Genomic DNA, 20,778 nt, shown 5'->3' with positions numbered 1-20,778 from the left:
TATTTTTGGCTGTTTGACAGTGGATGAATTAATTAGCCTACAACGCAACTGCTGACCTAACTGACACTAACCGCCAGTTTTGATTTGATTGTTGATTGCAATCAGCTGTGAGGCGGAGTGATACATACACAGTGAAATAACCGTGATGTTGTACTCCAGTATCGTCACGGTTTTACTGTCTCTCGACCAATCAGATTGTAGGGCCGGAACTAACTGTTGTATAATATACTATATTTGGCCCACTACACAATATTGGTTAATCAAGTAAGATAATATGCATTCTTTCTGTTCACCTCATGATGGCAGGACTATCATACAGTTTGTAGCCATGCATCAAGGAGGAGCTACACAGGTGAAGCTAATGTGTTTTCATTAACAGATGATAAACAAACAAACTAACAGTTACCTAACAGCAGACCTACTAAGTAGCACACATGGCCACAGCAAAGTAGGGTTGTAAGAAAATATTGATTCACTCGAGTATCATGATTTTATGTTTTGTGTTACTGCATTGATTCTCAAAAATACTATATCGATCTTTAATAGTTGACAGTGCAGTGGATCATTTTGTGTTGAGAGCCTACTGTTCTGATTGCATCAAAAAATAACTTTTTTATTCAAAATGTATGCATGCGGTGGGCTGTTCTTTATGAAGGTTTTCTTAAAATTCTATTAAGATATACCACAATATCACCTAGCTTACAGTATTGCATAAATTATATCGTAACCCTTTTATCATGATACATATCGTATCACCAGATTCTTGCCAATACACAGCCCTACAGCAAAGAAGTGTAAAGTCAGCAGATTTGAATTCTTTTTCCATTGAAAAATGAAACAGTTGAGTCCCATTTGTACAGGGTTTTTCTGACAACCCATATGATGTGATAAACTGCTGGCCCCCAGGTATTTTCACATTGTCTAATCTGGCTCCCATTAAATCAGCTTGGACACCCCTGTCCTGCAGCAACAGTAAGAAAAGCCCTCCACACTGAGAATATTTTCATCACAGACAGAATTTTTGTAAACAAGTTTTAAAATTAAGATCTTTTAAGTAACAGCCACTCCCACCCTGTAACATGGGATATAGCTTTAAAAAGATAATCTTTTCTTTGTGGTGTTTGTAGTGCCTTTGAAGGAGAACAGCATCTGTGGTCCACAGTTCCAATGTAATTCAATGTAATTAGGTTTTCACAGCAGGAAACCTCTCAATCCACTACTGCAGTGGTACCCACCCCTGTGTTGTCCATCTGTACATCTAGTCAAGTCAAGTGGGTTTTTTTTTTTTGCCAAAATACAGCTAAACACATTATTTCCATCAGAGTGAAGGCACAAGAAAAAAGCATTGCAATGCTGCAGCACATCACAGTGAAAGCCCATTGAAAGCCTCAAGGTCAAAGAAATATTTTTAAGAAGTGCAATTTTTTTAATCAAATGTACTTTAAAAATGATGGAAACTCACAAAATGGTGATATGATATGGTATACTCTATAAGTGATATAATACATTTTTCATCTGTCAAAAAAATAACAGGTAGGCTATTGAGTTGCCTGGCCATACAATCAGTCTGAAAATTATGTAAAATGTACGGTCAACTCGTTGGTTTTGGATCATGTTTATGTTTTAGAATGATCCTGTGGTAAGAATTAAAGCTTTGGGTTTGAATTCAGATTAGATTTGTAAATTACCACAGCTAATAGCCTTTTCCTTAATTAGACTAGTTAAAGGTCTGTAGTAGTGAGTGTGGATTCAAACATTGGTATTTAGGAAATGACTGTAATTAATAAATATCCTCACATTTAGTAGTTGAAATGGTGTTAGAAGAGCCTGCCCAAAGCTAGAATGGGCATGCAAAGACATGTCAGCTCTCATACCTCTACTGCTTTGACTGACTATTAGAAAGGGTGAAGATATTGTGCTGTGCTGCCCTGATTGATGTAACCAAACCATGAGGGTAGCAGGACATGCAGCCTTTTCTCTCTCTCTGTGTCTCTGTCTCTCTCTCTCTCTCTCTCTCTCTCCTCTCTCTCTCGTGGCTTTGACTCACCAGGATGGGCTCAGAATAGATTCCTCGACCAGCAGTCAGACACAAGCCAGTGGTTTGGACAGGCCTGCTCTGAGCTGGAAAGAATGCTGATTCATGTCCTCAGTCAGACCAACTGTTTCTGTATGCCTCTTCCAGGGAGCTTATCTCATCAGCCAGCAATATGACTCATTTAATGTAGTTTATTAAGAGCTGGGGGAGAGGGAGTATTCATCAGGGGGGCAGTAGGCAGGGTAAAATGCCCTTTTATCTGTTTAAGCAATAATTGGTAGCGTTTACATTTCCTTGTAAAGTTCATCAGACAAGTCAAAGTAACAGCATAAGTGTAGGAACCAGAATATGTACTTAGCCTTTGTTGTGTGATTAGGCTGCACATTGGCACAGGGGTGTGGTTTCACATTATTTTTCCTGTTCACACAGTGGTATGGAGGCATTCAGATAAAGAAGGTAAATTAGGCTCTGATATTTTCTGTTGACCATCGCATCATGTCACATCATGTCATTCCGTTTTGTTAATAAACCTTGCCTTAGTGATTACAGTTGTCCTTTTGTTTAATAAGCATAAAACACACCTGGATTTCAGCATGGATTTGTTTGGAAGCGTCACAGTTTAGAGCCTTAGGCCCGTTCACACAGAAAGTGTTTTAGCAGCTGGAGAAATGGGTGCCGTAGCATTGTTCCAACCTCTCATTGTTCCGACCTCTCATTAGTCCGACGTCCCGTTGTTCCGATATGTGATTATTACTGTATTTGTGTACCATAGAGGATCAGCAACGCAACAAAAGTAGGCTACTGGTCGAGATACAAGTGTCATAGAGAGGAGAGAATGAAACACCATAACCTCCTGTTATTAACTCTGGGGTCCGGGTTGTGTGGGGAGCTCTCCGCGGTGCTAAATGGCTCCCGGCAGGTGTATTTCTGCCTTGATGGTGCGTCTCGACCGGCTCTGGGTGAGCTTGGAAAGGCTTGAAGCGAAGCAGGCTCACGGCTTATGTGTTTGCCACTTTCTTTTTCATTTTAACTCACACCATGATCATTTCCTAACCAAGTGGTTTTTGTGCCTAAACCTAACCAGACCTTAACCACAGGGCATCATGATGATTTTGGAACAATGGGACTTCGGAACAATGGGTTTAATATGGTCGGAAAAATGGGCTGTCGAACCAATGGGCTGTCGAAAAATGGGCAGACCCCGGAGAAATGAGAATCAGCAAGCTTTTTGCTTGCTGATTTTGCGTTGCTATGTGCCCTGTGTTTCTGTACATTAGGCGCTTGCTGTTTTTGCCAGAGTGCTCTGAATTTCTCGAATTGAAAAAACTTCAACTCAGAGCATAAAAGCGCCCCACGTCGTCTTTGTTTTTTTTCCATTGTCCAAGTGGATGATTTGAGAGGCAGGCCTTCTGTGGTGGTCATGACAACAAGTTTACAGTTGGTGAGGAGAAACTGGTGGTAGCAGCTGCTGGATACCCAGAGCTATATGACTTTACAAACCTCAGTTACCGCCATTTCAATAGAAAACAGCAGGCGTGGAAGCATGTTAGTGCAGTTCTTGAAATGTGGTAATATTGTATCATCACATAGTGCCAAGTATCTTTTTTTTTTTTTTTTATGTAAACCATTAATATGACAAATACAAATGAAACTTTAGGTAGCCTTCTGGGGAAATATAATCAGTTGCTTTTTCAGTTCACTAGATACATTTTCCTGCTGCAAAAACATGGCTGAAGTGAGATGAATAGACTGAAAACTATCTTATTATATAAAACAGATGTTGACAAAGTTTTCCTTTGGCTACATAATTTACAGTTGAAATAAAGTAATGAATTGCAGTATGTCACAATACTCAGCATATCGCAACATATTTATAATCAAATTAATATTGTATCTAGACTTAAGTATTGTGATAATATCGTATCATGGATCCTCTGGTGATTCCCACCCATGTTATTAGTGAGTGGTGTTATCTAAAAACAAAAGTCTTCTGGGTCAAAATCAAAAACAACACACAACTGATAGACTGACTTTGTTTAAGTAGCATCCACATTCAAGTGCTGCTGATATGAATAGAATAGTGTGGACAAGGAGAGTCATTGTCAGTATTTCTTCCCGTACTGATAAGCCCAATGAAATTACCCATGCTGAATCAATCTGATTGTAGGTCATCAAAAGCAAAAAGATTCCCAGCATCCTGTGTTCACAGAATAGGACAGAGCAGCCAGCACATCGGTCGCCATCAGCCAGCTTTGAGTGAGGGTCTAATTTTATAGAGCATGCAGGCCTTTACTGTGTGTTTCCTCAGCTTTGGGCTCAGCCTGTTTGTTATTTGATTAAGACTTAAGGCAGGCCTGGGAGACTAAAGCTAGCACAAACATAACATAAGACTGACCTCAGCAAAGAGCCAAGTGTGAAAACAAGTTCAGATCAGTTGGTTTAACCAACACAACTTCCTGTATAGCACCATCAGTGACCCAGCAGCTCAACATGCTGCCATGCACCCTCAGTGTCTGTGAAGACTTTTTAGTTAGTTTTTATTCAGACCACAGGTCCTCCACTCGGTGTTTATTACTTTTATTTTATTTATTAGTCAAGACATTAACTTAGTACTGGTCTACATCTGCAGTGCCCTCTGATTAACAAAGATAATTCTGTCTTTCAAAAAATTTTGGTGTTTTCACATTATAAAGCTAAATGTTAACAGTGGTGATCTTATTATCTGATGTTTTTCTTTTCAGTATACAGCATGTCCGATGCTATTATTTAGTGTTTCCCAGACTGTATCGGATTCTGTTTTTTCTGTGTGACCCTCTGATCTTTTCTCTTTTTATTGAAGTACATTCATTAATGTATTCATGTGTATGTATGTATGTATATAATACATACATACATACATATATATATATATATATATATATATATATATGAACCTATGCTGATTGTATAGATTTTCTGTGCTGTCGGGGGGAAGATGTGTGTGAAGTAGCCATGTTTTCACAGAGATGGATGTAAACTGTAAGTGCAACTTAACTCGTGCACAGAGGCATACAACTGTAAAAAGTGGGGTGTTCCCAAAAATTTAACTCTGATGCTCTCAGTCAGTAGTGGTTCTAGCCTAAATGGCGCCTTGGGCGACAACCCCCTATGACCCCCTGGACACACAATCAATTGGAGTGGAGCCTGTGTTGCGTTCAGGCGTTGTCACGTAAATAACAAACTCCAGCACTTGAATAGGCCAGAGCACAACACAGCTCCTGCCGCCCCCCCACACATTGTGACAAAGTGCCGCCCTGGGCAGATGGCCATTCAGGGCATTTCAGGATCGGCTACTGCTCTCAGTTATCTATTGGCTCTTCATTTATTTAACATTTCCAGTAAAAGTAAATAGATAAGTTTCCAGGAGTAAATGCAGAATTCAGAATTTACAGTAAGCCCAACACTTCCAAGGGACCTGCTTCTCTTCATAAAAGGAGTGCCAGAGGTCTCTTTGGTAATGACTTTTCCATGACGTGATGTTTTAAAGTCCTTATAATGAGAAGGACTAAAAGTAAAAGAAGAACAGATCAATAAGGATAAAATAACAAATTTAATGTTTTCCAGGAATGTGAAATGCGCACAGTCATATGCAGTCCACAAGTGATGAACTGTTGGCTTGACATCAGTGTGTGTGTGTAAAGGCAGAATAGATGAGTTGCAGACATAGTTGTTTCAAACAATGGATGAGAAATATTAATACGATGGCTCGTTCGCTCCAGTAAAAGCTGCTTCCCTGTCACGTATGTCTCCTACAAAAAAGAAGGGCTGACTGTCTGTCTGCACACCTGACTAACTGAAAATAATACTCTGATATTATGACTTTTGGTGGTGTTTAACACACATTAGAGCTGTTGTTATAAATTTTGATACTTATATGTGAAATGAAATGTAAATGTATGATCTGGAAAAAGTACTTTTAATCTAACAGTAGTGAGGAGTAATCATGATAATTATGGTACTGTACTGAGCACTGGCCTATAAATACGAATACAACTATCTCCTCAGCTCAGATATACTCTCCAGCGTGTGCAGGTTTTAGTTTTTACACTTGTATCCTTTTCATTTTTGTGCACTTTGTATCTCTATTCATTTTTCAAACACCAAACTGTATTTCCTATGTAGTATGCTAGCTAGATATTAGAGTCAGAATGATACTGGATTTTTGTTTACAAAAAATAGCTTTCAAACTCCAATATACAATATTGGATATTCATTTTGTAACATACACACTTTTGATATGGATCCCCTAAATGTGGTCTATGAAGAACTGAGACCAACATATGTACTAAGCAGGACACACTGGTGTTTTGTGGACCAAGGCTGGACTACCAGCAGAACAAAGTTGTCCACCATCTCATGACCCTGGGACCCTAGTCTGTCAGACCCCTGGTCGCACAGAAATACTGTATGTGAAATGACCACGACCTCCTGAGACCGCAATATCTGGTATTGACATGTAATGTGTTAAAATCATGCTTGCATCACAGAAACGGTGCCAATGGAAAGTCATTAGGATCCTTTGTCATGGTGGACACACAAATTTCTTGTTCAACATATTCTCAAAGTATGGTTGGTATGATAGCCTACAAAAAATGCATGCACAACAGTATGAACGGTATGATTTTCTATGAATTAGCGCCCCACAAATGATGTTACATCCATAAAGTTATGTAATTAAAGTTACAGATGTTAGGTTTAAGCAATAAAAGTTACTGTGCTTAAGTTTAGGAAAATAAACATGGTGAGGATGTACCTTAAAATGATGCATAGTTCACTCAGAGTTTACACAGTTCTGAACACACGACTAAACATTACTCCTGTCAACATGTTGGCAGCCTTTCAAAGTACATGAAATATGTATGGATTGGGGTGCATTACTTTTCATACAAAAACATACAGCAATGGGGCGTCGGTGGCTTAGTGGTAGAGCAGGCGCCCCATGTATAAGGCTGTTGCCGCAGCAGCCTGGGTTCGAGTCCAGCCTGTGGCCCTTTGCTACATGTCATCCCTTCTCTCTCCCCTTTCACACTTAACTGTCCTGTCCATTGAAGGCAAAAAATGCCCAAAAAAAAAAGCATACTGCAATTTTGTGAGAACAGCCTGTCCTACGTCGACGAGGTCACGCAAAGGGTTAATGTTATGACCCCATGGGTAGTACAAGGAGTAAGGGAGTCCATGTAGGGAGGCTGGGGTGGTGGAAAGCTCAAAAAAAAACACTAGACTCTAACCCAGGATACCACAGTTCAGGTCCCATGCAAAACTAAAAGTCTGTTGACTCATTTTAGCTGTATTTTTAATATCCTTTATGTAGTTATGTGACATACTTATGTCACTTAATGATGTACTCATGTCCAGTACGTAACAAACATATTTCAGTGAGGACCACTTTTGTCAAAGAAAACTTCATTTCCATTGTAGTATTATATTTGGCTTCATGGCTCTGTTCTGGGGCCTCTCTGCCCTTCCTTGGGCCTGTGCAAAAAAACAACTAAGGTGGAGACAGCACTCTCTCTTTCACGCACATATGAGGAAAGCATGAGGCAGAGAGAGCAAACCTCCCTGCCCTTCCATGCAGCTGAAGCGTAAGGCAGGGAGAGCAGCAGCAAATACCCCATGGGGACAGAATAGAGCCAGCATCAATGACAAACAGAAATTACATTGATTAGTCAGACACAACATGAAAAAGAGGAGCTGGGTATGAGGTGGGTTGCAAAGCGGCTTGCAGAGGAAGCAGCTGGGGTTGACATTGTGTCCTGCCTGAACTCACGTTATGCTCAGTTTGTTTGAACAGAAACCAGAGTCTTTTCCTAAACTTAACCAAGAAGTTTTTTTGTGAGGTCATAGTATATAAGAGGTCATAGTCATTTCAAGAATTTCTTTGAGATCAAATTGCCCTTGACCCATGGCAATTGTAATTAGCTAAAATTAGCTGATTACATATTAGATATTTTATCAGTTTGTTACATATAGGAAAGGGTCATATATATTTTATACACATCATTAGCCCACAGAACATAGCTCTAGTTGTAGTTGTAAGTGGCTGCTATAAAAATGTAGTTACTCCCCGGGGTCAATAAGGTGACTTCATTTTTGGTTTTCTCTCTTTTTTCCTTTTTTTTTTTGCTGTCTTTCTCTACTTTTTTAAAATTGTGCTTAAAATATAAATTGTTTTTCTTTTCAGGTCACATGAAAAAGGTTTCTGCCAGCCATACCGAGGCATTGCCTGCGCTCGCTTCATTGGCAACCAAAGCATTTATGTCGAGTCTCTGCAGATGCAAGGGGAGAGTGAAAATCGCATCACAGGTAAGAAAATCATCTCACAAGTAAGAAAATCAACTGATTCTCTTAGAATACTCTGCTATCAGTTAACAATTTGGTATAATTATATATCTGAGATTACATAAACATGACATATGTCTCCACTTCCTTCCTCCAAGCTGCCTTCACTATGATTGGCACCTCCACCCACCTGTCAGATCAGTGCTCCAATTTTGCCATCCCGTCCTTCTGCTACTATGTCTTCCCCTTATGTGACGAGGGCACTCGGGCCCCTCGGCGGCGTCAGCTCTGTCGAGATGAGTGTGAGGCCCTGGAGAACGACCTGTGCCACACAGAGTACACCATTGCCCGTTCCAATCCCATGATCCTCATGCAGCTGGAACTCCCCACCTGCCATCTACTGCCACGGCCAGGCACGCCTGATGCTGCTTCCTGTATGAGGATTGGAGTGCCACCAGAAAAACTGGGTCCATGTAGGTGGATGTACACATGACAGATACCGATGTAAAAGCACCCTGCCCATGGAAATTAATGTCACATTTTACAACAATTTACAGTTAATTTAGCAATGTAATACTAAGTGGGTCTGGTCAGTTAACCAAAATCTTACTGAAACTGACGTCATTTATCCATTCAGTGACATTCTTTACATAGACTGTCATTTTATCTTACCTGTTTAGCACTCAGAAGTGCAGAGGAATCCCATCAAACCCAAAGTATAAACAGCCAGTCAGTGTCTGTAAAAGTATGCTTTTGGCCTTTGTGTCTGGGTAATTCAGTCAACATTGTTCCTTCTTAAAGTTTTAAGTGATGCAATTACCCATGAGTTCAATCAAACATGAACACAGAAAATGACTCGTGGCAGACCTGTCAGCTAGGGGCTGGTGCAGATTAGGAAGGTCTTGTGGATAAATATAAATACACCTTAAATATAAATACTATCAGATTTGGCACTTCACTGAGGTAGTTTTTTTCCAGCTTCACAGCTCATCATGAATTATCCCGTGATGTCATGATTGCTAAACGAATCGTACAACAGTTGGGAAATACTCACATATCATTTCTTTTTAAGAATGAGATGTTCAGATAGATATCATCCTCATGTCTGTGTGTTAAGCACAGCTCCACTTAACTGTACGTGTAAATGTATGGAGTGTTGTGGATAAACTGGATAAAGCCAGGCTTGCTGCTTTAACCTTCTACCAGTCTTTATGCTAAGCTAGGCTTACCACATCCTGACTCCAGCTCTGTACTTAACACACGGACATAATACAGATATCAGTCTTTTCATTTTAGTCTGTCATTTTTCTTTTAGAAATAACAATAATGGGGCGTCGGTGGCTTAGTGGATAGAGCAGACACCCCATGTACAAGGCTGTTGCTGCAGGGGCCCGGGTTTGACTCCAGCCTGTGGCCATTTCCTGCCCCACACACACACACACACACACACCTGTCCTGTCAATTAAAGGCTAAAATATCCCCCAAAAAAGGAAAGAACAATAACAATCATGTTTAAGTGTTCCATCAAAGCAGGAATCAATGTATTATCTAGTTTTGCTATAAACCTGCTAAGACCTCCTAACATCTGGCTTTTTAATGAAATGGGAAAGGTTTTAATCTGCTCTCATACCTGGGTCAAATGACTCTGCAGTAGTCATGGGTATTGATCACCTCTTGCTCTGATCAGCATTAATGGGAACACAATCCGGATGAGCAAACTAATTCTAGCACCTTCACAGGTGAAATGCCATGAAAAGCCATCACAAAATACCACCTGTCTTCGCCCAAGCAGCGCTCAGATAACATTCCAAATTAATCTGCATGGAGTTTGAAAGAGAGAGTGAATAAGTAAGAGACACATAAAAAGAAGTTACCATCATAAAGTTTTCATAGGTCTCCATGTTACTCTCTATTGTTTACCTGTTCTATAGCTTGTCCATGACGTAGAATGTGACACACCAAAAAAAAAAAACCCACACACAGAAAGGCACACTCATCTGCTGCAGAGCTATTCTCATCGTCTGGCAGTGGGAAAGGAGTCTATAGCCTATACTTTTAGCTGTTTTACCCTTGTTTAAAAACACGTGCACAGGCGCTTATTTTGGTGGAAAAGGGATTGACATTGACATGACTGACAGCTCCATTTGAGACTCCTCGACTCTGATTGGGTGTTTTCATTTATCCAGTGTTTATTCTTGCAAATGCTATTAGAAGCACTAGGAGGAGACAGAGGAACATGATTTTTTCACACTTTATCTGTCTCATGTATACTGCGTGGATGTAGTAACAGCTTAAGCAAACATGACAAAAAGTAATTTTTTTATTAGTTGTAATTTACCATCTGTACCTTCAAGCTCTACAATGTGAAATATAGAAAGTGAACTGAATAATATTTGAACAAGTCAGTCACTGAACCAACTGAAAAAGTTCTGAATATGCAATCATTTTGTAAACCCACTAAATGTAAGTCAACTCTGGTATAGTCTGTAGGAGCACTCACACTGAGTCATTCAGTGTGTCTCAAATCACATACTTGTGTACTAAATACTTAATATTTTGAGTGCACAACCAGCTAAGTGCATTCACACTGCATAGCACGGGAATATGCAGTGTACTACTGGCACACTCAAAACGGTCCAAAAGTTGGAAGAGAGTGGAATGATGAATTTTTTTGCACCAAGTACAAATATTGCTGTCTAATACAAGCCATCAGTAATGTTTGTTGGGTCTGTAATGATTCGGTACTACGAACAATAATGCGAGGGCTAATGTTAGCATTCTTTAGCTAGCTAACTTACTCCTAGCTATGGCAGCACATTTTTATCAGCATTGACGTTGTGTAAGTTTGGTTTATGTGTGGGCAGAGACAGCAGCAATAACGACGGAAAGATATTTTTTTAAAAAGAAAAAAAAAAGCTGTCGTCACTTCTGATAAGTGCAAAACAGCAGTGTGCTGTTTGAGACATTACCCTGTTGATATTAGTGCACCACGCAAGAAGTGCGTAGTGTACATAGTGCACTACATTGAAGTGTAATATGTAATGGAAGGATGCAATTTGAGACACACTCACTGTCTGCTCCACAGATTCCCCCACAGACCACAGCTGCTACAATGGAAGCGGGGCTGACTACAGGGGCACAGTCAGCATCACTAAATCTGGTCATCACTGCCAGCCGTGGAGCGCTCAGTACCCTCACAGTCACCACCTGTCCCAGGAATACCCCGAACTCTGGGGAAGTCACAACTTCTGTCGTAACCCAGGGGGCCAGATGCAGGCGCCCTGGTGTTTCACCCTGGACCCTCAGGTCAGGGTGGACCTGTGTGACATCCAGCCCTGCAGTAAGTACCATAATGCAACCAATGTATTCTTAACGGTAACTTGGATTGTTAACATTTTCAGGTTACTTTCAGGTAACATAATAAGTGTTATGTACACCAGATGTACATCACATTCATGTATGTCATGCATGTGATGTGTTCCAGTGGCAGATACCACCCTCCACCAGTGTATGCTGATGGCCACTCTTGTCTTAGTATCATATGTTGACATTACATTGTATTTTTGTGGCAACAATTAAGCCCCTTTTAAACACAAACATCCTATGTAAATGGAATGGCATTTTAACATATCAGTCTCATGTCTAAATAAGCACCTGAGTCACTCTTAGTTAAAAGTCAAGCAGCAATCTGACTGTAACATTCATGGAATCTAAAGTTTTGTTCAAATGCTTGACAAAGCTGATGGTTTGAGGGTGGTACACACTAGTTCCCACAGTGTGTGTGATATTAACAAGGTGCTCTGGTCAATTAGGATCTCTCTCGGGATCCCAGCTTGGGAGATGACCTACGACAGCACCTGTGCAACACTCTTTGCAGAGATAGTGCGCAGGGGCACTGCCTTGAGATATCATGACGCAAATTTGACCAGGACTAACACAAAGTGATATCCACATGTGCTCCCATGAAACTGCCCAATAAGGTTCATCCCAGTACGCCCAAATGGATCTACAATGAGAGGCAGTGGGCACAAAGGCGAGTAGGTCAACCAACAAACATTCAGGGCAAAAATGATAGACTGCATACAGCCCAAATCCACCATCACCTGAGGTATACCCCCTTAAATCCTTGCTAGAATGCTGTATGTCCCACCTGAATAGAGAGAGGGCGAGTAATCAGAACCAATTGGCCGACCTTCATGAGTAAACAATCCCTGTGGAAGTGTTTGGCTCTGGTGTTTGTCTATCTGAAGTGGAGATAAAGCAGAGGGAGAGTGCAGGAGAGTGGGCAGGGTTTTACATTTTTTGAGATGGCCAACCCTCTGATGCATGTTCCCCTGGGGTGGACGGCTTTGTGAGGATGATGGCGGCTGCCAGGTCTGCAGGGTGGTCACACCACATTACTCCAGCTTGCCAGCCAGCAGTCCCTCCACAAACTGCTACAGCACAACCCGCTCTAGTATCTGCCCATTGTCAGTGGACTCCCCTGGCTGCACCAGCCTGGCTGCTGCATTTTTCAGCTTCTGGGACAGCATACAATGGGACGGTCCCTGGGTCCCAGCTTGGTGTTCCAGAACTGGTTATGGCGATCCTCTAGAGAGAACCAATCCAGTTGAAGATGACACTCTGGATGTCCTGGAACCTTCTCTGAGAGGAGGCTGGCGTTTTGAGTGCCGTAGTCTGGACTGCCCCCCAACAGTGACAATGCCTTTTAAGTTCTCTGCTGGCATGTTGTGTGAACAAAAGTATCACTTTACCACTGTGGGTGCAGGACACTGTGATGTATGATAATCTATTGTCAACATGTATTGAATAATTGAGTTTAGTGTTAGTGGTTGGTTGGTTAGAAAATGCTTGCATGAACAACTGATGCTGCTGCCTCCCCTGGAACAGTTTAGGGACTTTATTCCATTATTGTCACTTAATGAATGTGTGAAAGACAACTGAGACATCATCTTTTATCATGATGGGACCACCAAGATTCTTTCAGACTAGAGGGGAGCTGAAATAAGAGACTGTGGGTGGCTGTAATGCAGGACAGTACTGTGAGTAATCTGTCAGCACATCATTTGTAACGTTACACTGCAGTGCAGTGGTGGATGTTGTCCACAATTTACAAACACTGTTGTACATGTTTAGCCAGTTTCTTTAGATGTTCTTTTGTCCTGCAAGTTAATCATGTGCTATAGAATCTACTGGCATGCTTTCCAGTTTCCTGATATAGGCCAAATGGGCGATTGCGGCACTTTGTCACGATGTGTGGGGGGCCGGCAGGAGCTGTTGTGCTCTGGCCTATTCAAGTGCTGGAATTTGTTATTTACGTGACAATACCTGAACGCAACACAGGCTCCGTTCCAGTTGAGTGTGTGTCCAGTGCTGCGCTGTGTTGCTGTGTGAGCAGCGTGTTACACACTGTCCGTAACAATAACTATGTCAGGTAACAAACTGCGTCAGACTCGGGAGGGTTCAGTCAGGAAAATGCGGCCTAAGCCGCGCTCTAGTGTGCTCACCTGTAACGCACGTGTGTGTGTGTGTGTGTGTGTGTGTGTGTGTGTGTGTGCGCATTGGGGCGGAACTCTGCCGTGCGAGATACAGAGAGCAGAAGAGATTTGTAAAGGGCGACCATGTATGTATGATTTAGGCTAGAACCGCTACTGTCCACATCCCCCTGTTGATGGCATTATGCAGTGTCTTTGCATGGTTGACCTCAGGACCCAGTCAGACAGTGTTATTACTAGCTACTGTAGAAAAATGTCCTTTGACATTTTTAAGGTCAACAGAAGTCAACTTCTGTAAAGCCTCAACTTTTCCCATTTCTTGGCGCACAAAGTGGCCTCTCATATCCCCTCCTTTTCTCTGCTGAAGCACGTGGATCTGTTGGCTGGGAGCAGGTGGCTTTGGGTTAAGACGTCACACAGGTGGTCATCGACTTAGCATATCAACGGTGTGGTTTTATTTTTTCATGTAAACTGTTTGAGCTTGAAAAAGCACAGTACTTCAGCAGGGGCAGTTACTGGCATGTTCTATTTTTGCCTCTCTGCGCACCATTGCTAATTATTGAAACTTTCTACAGGGTAGTTATTTTAAGTGTCAGGAAAAAAGGCCTGTTTCCTGCTAAAAAAAAAAGCCACGAGATGAGGAAAAAATGTGCAGCTGCTGTTTGAGATGCAGTATCGGACTAATTCAGTTAGACAGTTGCCAGAGCTTTGATATTTTAAATGCAAAATATGCAGTGCTATGCAGGTACTGTAGGATCAGGGGTGGACATCACTGCTATAGTGTACAGTATATTGCTGCTGGTTGCCATGGAATTGGTCCAGCTTTACAGATGCTTTAAGCACACTGCCAGCTATAATTAAATCTGTAGTGACAAATTTTCCCTTATAGTTTTCCGATGTGTGGAAATACAGTTTGTCTCTGTCTCACTGTTAGATCTAAGATCTGAGATCCAAGTCTCACCAGGCCCTCTGTAGTTTTTCAGTTATTTTTTAAATATTTTTTCACATTTGTTTCATTAGGGCCACACCCTTGGATGGATTACTGAACAAGCCTTAAAGGCACAGACCCACAAAATGATCAAAAAAGACACAAAATGATGCCAAAGAGAAAAAATGAGCAAAAAGTACAAAAAATGACTTCAAAGAGACACAAAAATTACCAAAAGAACACACAATTAACTCAAAGAGACACAAATGACTACAACGAGATAGAAAAAAACACAGAAAAGAGAGGCAAACCCACCACAAAGTCTGTGTTTTTTGGTTTCTGGGTAGGAGAGCTGGTGGGGCCTGTGGTTTTAAACTTGAATTATCCATGGTGATGTTATTGGTGATGGTTTGTGGTGATGTCTCATCACATCAAGTGCCCATGAGATAAAAGGCTTTCTTATAACTGTCAAAGGAAAAAAAATACATTTCTAGAACATTAAATCGGGGTGATAGTTTTTTGTATCTTGACAGCACTGATGATGTGTTCACAGAAAAAACAAATGAACTGTGTTAATGCATTACAAATCAGAGAGATTAACCTGCTGCTATCTCTATTATCTTACAATCTTCAGAGCCTCCAGAGAATCCCAGGAAGGAGATCCTGTTCATCTTAATCCCTGCAATTGCAATCCCATTGGTCATCGCTTGCCTCTTCTTTCTGGTTTGCATGTGTCGCAATAAACAAAAGGCATCAACTGACACACCACTTCGCTGCCAGCTTAACAGCTCACCTAACCAGGACATGGAGCTGTCTCTCCTCAATCAACAAAAACATCAGGTAAACCACACACAGTACAGATGCTCATTGATGTAGGAGTACTACATTTATATTCTTTCTGATGTATGGCTGTGTTCAGACCAACAATAGCACTGCATTAGAAAACACAGCCCCCTTATTCATTTTACCACAAAATAAATGATTAAGCACAAATTCAAAGAGGAACTTGTACCATGATAATCTGAAATTATAAAGGCTCGAATGCTAGATTTAAAGGGATAGTTCGGATTTTTTGAAGTGGGGTTGTATTTAGTACTTATCCATAGTCAGTGTGTTACATACAGTCGATGTCAGTCAGCACACCACCAGTTTAGAGAAGCAGGCTGGAGTCTGACACAGAAGCTAGGCAATGTACTGCTGTGGAGGGATCAGCAACAAAACATATTTTAGCCACCTAAAACAATCAATATCACTTCAAGTTTACACCATATTGATAAAAGCCTGTTCCAACGGGAGAGGCGTTGACAGCTTCAGTCTCCCATCTATGTTCTTGTCAAAGTCACCAGACTCCATTGACAAAAACAGTAATTTAATGTTTGCTGAACGTGAGAGCTGCTGGTCTACCACTGCTGTAATCAGTTAGTTCGTTTGTGTTATTGTGTGACTGGTGAATCTGACCTAACCCTTTTAAATGCCAAAGTCACACAATAACACAAACAAAGTAACTGATCAAGGCAGCGGTAGAGCAGCAGCTGCTGTGTTCAGTTATATTAAATCACTGTTTTCTCAACGGAGTCTGGCTTTGAAGAAAATTATATATTAACTTCAATTCCCTGTTGGATTTCACTGTCTGAAAAAAAGGTAAAGCAGTGAAAATATTATAAAGGTAAGTCTTAGTTCAGGTGGCTAAAATAAATTTTGTTGCTGACCCCTCCACAGCAGTAAATTGCTTAGCTTCCATGATGGACTCAAGCCAGCTTCTCCAAACTTGGGATGTGCTGACTGACTGATCTACTGTATGTAATATACGGTCTATGGATAAGTACCCTATGCAACCCCACTTCAAAATATCTGAACCATCCTGGTGAACTGAGGGCCACTCTACAAGATTGGACTTTAATGTTATGGAATAATCCAGTTGTCAATTTAAGGTCCCTCTAATTTTATTTATCTACTTTATTCTGTGCTGTTATTGGTGCATCCAGTATTACCAAACAAATGTTTATACTACTGCAAAGCATACAGTGAAGCCTTGCACTTAATTTGTCAATTAAAAACATGCAAGCACACATTTAGGGTGCATTACTCTATAATACGAATGGGGTGATTATACTGTTTACCAGGTGATTGTACAGAGTATAAAATGATTGCTTTTGTGGTAATGTTCCGGAGTTATAAAACTCTATTGTCATAGTATGAGAAACCACTGTGCAGTGGTTTGGTGTCTGACAGACCTTAAAACTCACGGATCTATTGCTCAAACTCAAATCTATGGATCTTATTTTATCATCTCATCTCTATCTGAAGAAGCACACCCGCACCGACACAGATGCTTTTGTATTCTTATTGCAGTGCTAGTTTGGGTCTGAACACCCATCAATGAAAATGAAAGTGACCTCTGTAGACCTGTATTATGGACTGTTGAAATGCAGCACTAAAGTATTGCAGTTGGTTTTATTGTTGGCCGTACACTTTGATGACATGTCATTGTATTTATTGCTTTGTGGCTGCAGGCCAAGCTGCGGGAGATTAACATGTCAGCAGTACGGTTTATGGAGGAGCTTGGCGAGGATCGGTTCGGTAAGGTTTACAAGGGCCACATGTATGGCACCGCACCTGGTGAGCAGATCCAGGTGGTGGCCATCAAGACATTAAAGGACAAAGTTGATGCCACTCTGTGTGAGGAATTTCGCCACGAAGCCATGCTCCGCTCTCACATACAGCACCAAAATGTTGTTTGTTTGCTGGGTGTGGTGACCAAAGAGCAGCCAATGAGCATGATATTTACTTACTCTGGCCTTGGTGACCTACATGAGTATCTGGTGATGCGCTCCCCCAACTCAGATGTTGGCAGCTCAGATGATGACAAGACAGTCAAATCCACACTAGAGCAGGCTGATTTCCTTCATATTATCACCCAGATTGCTGCCGGAATGGAATACCTTTCCAGCCAGCAAGTCATCCATAAAGACCTTGCTGCTCGAAACATTCTAGTCTTTGACAAACTCAGCATCAAGATCCTGGATCTGGGCCTGTTCAGAGATGTCTACTCTGCTGATTACTACAATCTCATGGGCACAAGTCCTTTCCCCATTCGTTGGATGTCCCCAGAAGCTATCATGTATGGCAAGTTCTCCACCGACTCCAACATCTGGTCTTATGGTGTCTTGCTGTGGGAGACTTTCAGTTATGGTCTGCAGCCATACTGTGGCTACTCAAACCAGGATGTGATTGAGATGGTGCGCAGCCACCAGCTCCTGCCTTGTCCAGATGACTGCCCAGCCTGGATATACACCCTCATGCTGGAGTGTTGGAGTGAATTCCAAGCAAGAAGGCCTCGCTTCAAGGACATCCACATGCGACTGCGCTCCTGGGAAAGCTTGTCTAACTACAACAGCTCTGCTCAGACTTCTGGCACCAGCAACGCTACCCAGACCAGCTCCCTCAGCACCAGCCCTGTGAGCAACATCAGCATGAGCACAGCGAATGCATCCCGCTACACTAGTCCTAAAAAGGGTTCACCATTCCACCAGCCCCAGTTCATGCCCATGAAGGGTCAAATGCATCGGCCAATGGTGCCACCACAGCTCTACATCCCTGTCAATGGATATCACCCCATGCCAGCTTACCCATACCTGCAGAACTTTTACCCCATGCAAATAACCATGCCCATTCCCCACCAGCAGATGCACCACCCACCACAGATAGTTACCAAAGCTGGTTCCCACCATAGTGGTAGTGGATCCACATCTACAGGCTATGTCACCACTGCCCCTTCCAACACTTCTGTCACAGAGCAAGCAGCTTTGCTAAATGAGGACTCCAAGACCAATGATGAGGACTTGGCTGACAGGGAGTCCCAGGAAGAGCCAGACCAAAACAAGGACTTGTTAGTGCCTGAAACCGAATTGCTAGGTGACAATGACCCTCCACAGACTGACGAACTGGTGTTTCACCTGTCAGACACATAAATGTGGTGCTCTTTGAAGAATAGTAGAGCTGAGGTATGCTATGAGCTGTGCTTGCCAAAAATTCAATAAGCAGCATAAAGTGAAGTGAGCAATTTTGACTAACAGTGACTGAATGAACTTTCTTAGATAGTACTGACACATTTGAATGTCAAGTGTGTTTTATGTTTGCACCTCTCAAACTCCTGTGTCAGTGACTAAGCAAAATTAATCACACAATCCTCTATAGAACTTGTTTTTATAATGTTGCCATTCAGAGGAATTTATTCTCTTGCTGTTGCTGTGCAACACAAATTTCCACAAAAACCCTTTCCACAAGTACGTTAGAGATTGCCTTGCCTTAATGAAAGTTTTGCCTTTTTTGATGCACATTGTACTACTTCTTTTTGCTTGCCAGCAAAGGCCATTCATTGGGGGTGGGATTCACACCTCCAGTGCCCACCCCTCAACTTCAGATACCACATCCCTCTATATAGTCACACCGACCCAAAAGGGAATGCTAGTTCAGCAAAAAGTGAGATGATTCCTCACCATCTTTTCACCCGCTTGCAATGCCAGTTGTTTTTACTGGAAGACACAACAGGCTGTTCTCACAAACTGTTCATACATTTTCCTATGAAAAGTAATGCACCCAAATTTTCACATATCCCACATATTTTGGAAGGTTGCAATCACATGACTACTGCGCTAATGGCAGTAAACAAGGAAGCAGTCTCAAGCAGTCTTGAAAGGAGGCAGGTTGGGGTGGCGGATGGGTCACAAAAACGTGGACTTTCCCCTGGGACTTTCCCCTGGAGATGTGTGTTCAGAACCATGCAAGCTTTGAGTGAACTTCAAGTCATTTCAAGGTACATCCTCACCAAGTTTCTTGTCCTAAACCCAACCACAGTAACTTTACATGTCTAAACCCGATCTCTCTGAACTTTTGTCTGTGCATTTTTATTGGATATCATACAAACCCTTCTATTGAGGATACGTTGGACACAACCAAGGCAGAGGTATTGCTTCAGGAACTCAGACCTGAACCCAGATTTCTGTACTAGTTGTGTTTTGCTTGGGCGCAACTTGTACACCCCTTAATGACAATTTAATGTTGTTTTTGGGGTTATTATTCTATGGTTTGTTAAAGCCACAATCATAAAAGAATAGAATGTATAAAGTTTTGAAAGAAACAGTCTATGGGTAACTTTGTTTACGTGTACTTATTGAAATGTATTCTCGGAATGTACCTACATCAAACAAATCAAAGAATAAGACCCAAGACTCTTTTCTTTTTCAGGCCTGTGACAAAGTTCACATATGACTTATTACCCACAAGGTTGATACTTTTAACATCATCTTTGATAACCACATTGTACAGATTTTTAATTTGTGTACTTTGGTTTGAACATTTCATTTGTGTATAGTTTTTCTTTATTGGAGAAGATTCCTAAGCCTAGTGTTAGTACAATGTCTTTTCCACCACGTTTGTTTTGTTTAGGTAGTGTTTTGCTTACCATATAATATGTACATCCAGCTATGGATTATCCAATAAAGTCATATGAAAAAATTGTGTATTTTTTCTCAGTAAGAGGAGAAAGTCATGTCCTATCACTAAATTATATTTTGTCATAATCTGTCATTAGATGTGCCCAGAGTCTAATATATGATACACTGTACAGTCACGTCAGGCCACAGGTTACATTAGGCCAAAAATATACATTGTAGTGATGAAATACATGTATTACTGATACTAATAAATTAATCTCAACAATCACATACTGTACCTTTCCGTTGGGGTTTATATTCTTATTTACAAATACTTTATATATTGGTTTGTTGTGATTATATTTCCCTTTATTAAAACATCACAGCAGCAGATAAGCATGTGATAAATGTTCATCCCTGTATGAACTGACTAAAAATATGATGCATTATCTTGCCGAAAGTACCCATTTAACAACAAGAACAATGTGTTTGACAAAAGAAAACTTAATTCAATGTCCGCTTACTTTTTTGTAGACCTTGCAACCACACCTCATATTCTTTATCCAC

General features: G+C 41.3%; 1 protein-coding gene across 2 annotated transcripts in view; it reads left to right on the top strand.

Annotated features, from left to right (window-relative positions):
* ror2 (receptor tyrosine kinase-like orphan receptor 2) overlaps window positions 1–20,422 on the top strand; it is a 91,804-nt gene extending 71,382 nt beyond the window's left edge. For both annotated transcript variants that reach the window (XM_049604009.1, XM_049604008.1), the window contains 5 exons: window positions 8,256–8,377; window positions 8,512–8,826; window positions 11,439–11,693; window positions 15,411–15,616; window positions 17,290–20,422. In XM_049604009.1, the coding sequence (XP_049459966.1) occupies window positions 8,256–8,377; window positions 8,512–8,826; window positions 11,439–11,693; window positions 15,411–15,616; window positions 17,290–18,747 (2,356 nt within the window). In that variant the 3' untranslated portion in view covers window positions 18,748–20,422. The remainder of the gene's footprint in view (window positions 1–8,255; window positions 8,378–8,511; window positions 8,827–11,438; window positions 11,694–15,410; window positions 15,617–17,289) is intronic.
* The last annotated feature ends 356 nt before the right edge of the window (window positions 20,423–20,778 follow it).

Source organism: Epinephelus fuscoguttatus, linkage group LG18 (assembly GCF_011397635.1).
Source record: "Epinephelus fuscoguttatus linkage group LG18, E.fuscoguttatus.final_Chr_v1".
Taxonomy (NCBI): Eukaryota; Metazoa; Chordata; class Actinopteri; order Perciformes; family Serranidae; genus Epinephelus; species Epinephelus fuscoguttatus.
Note: the sequence above shows the minus strand (reverse complement) of the source record. Positions and strands in the feature narration are given on the sequence as shown.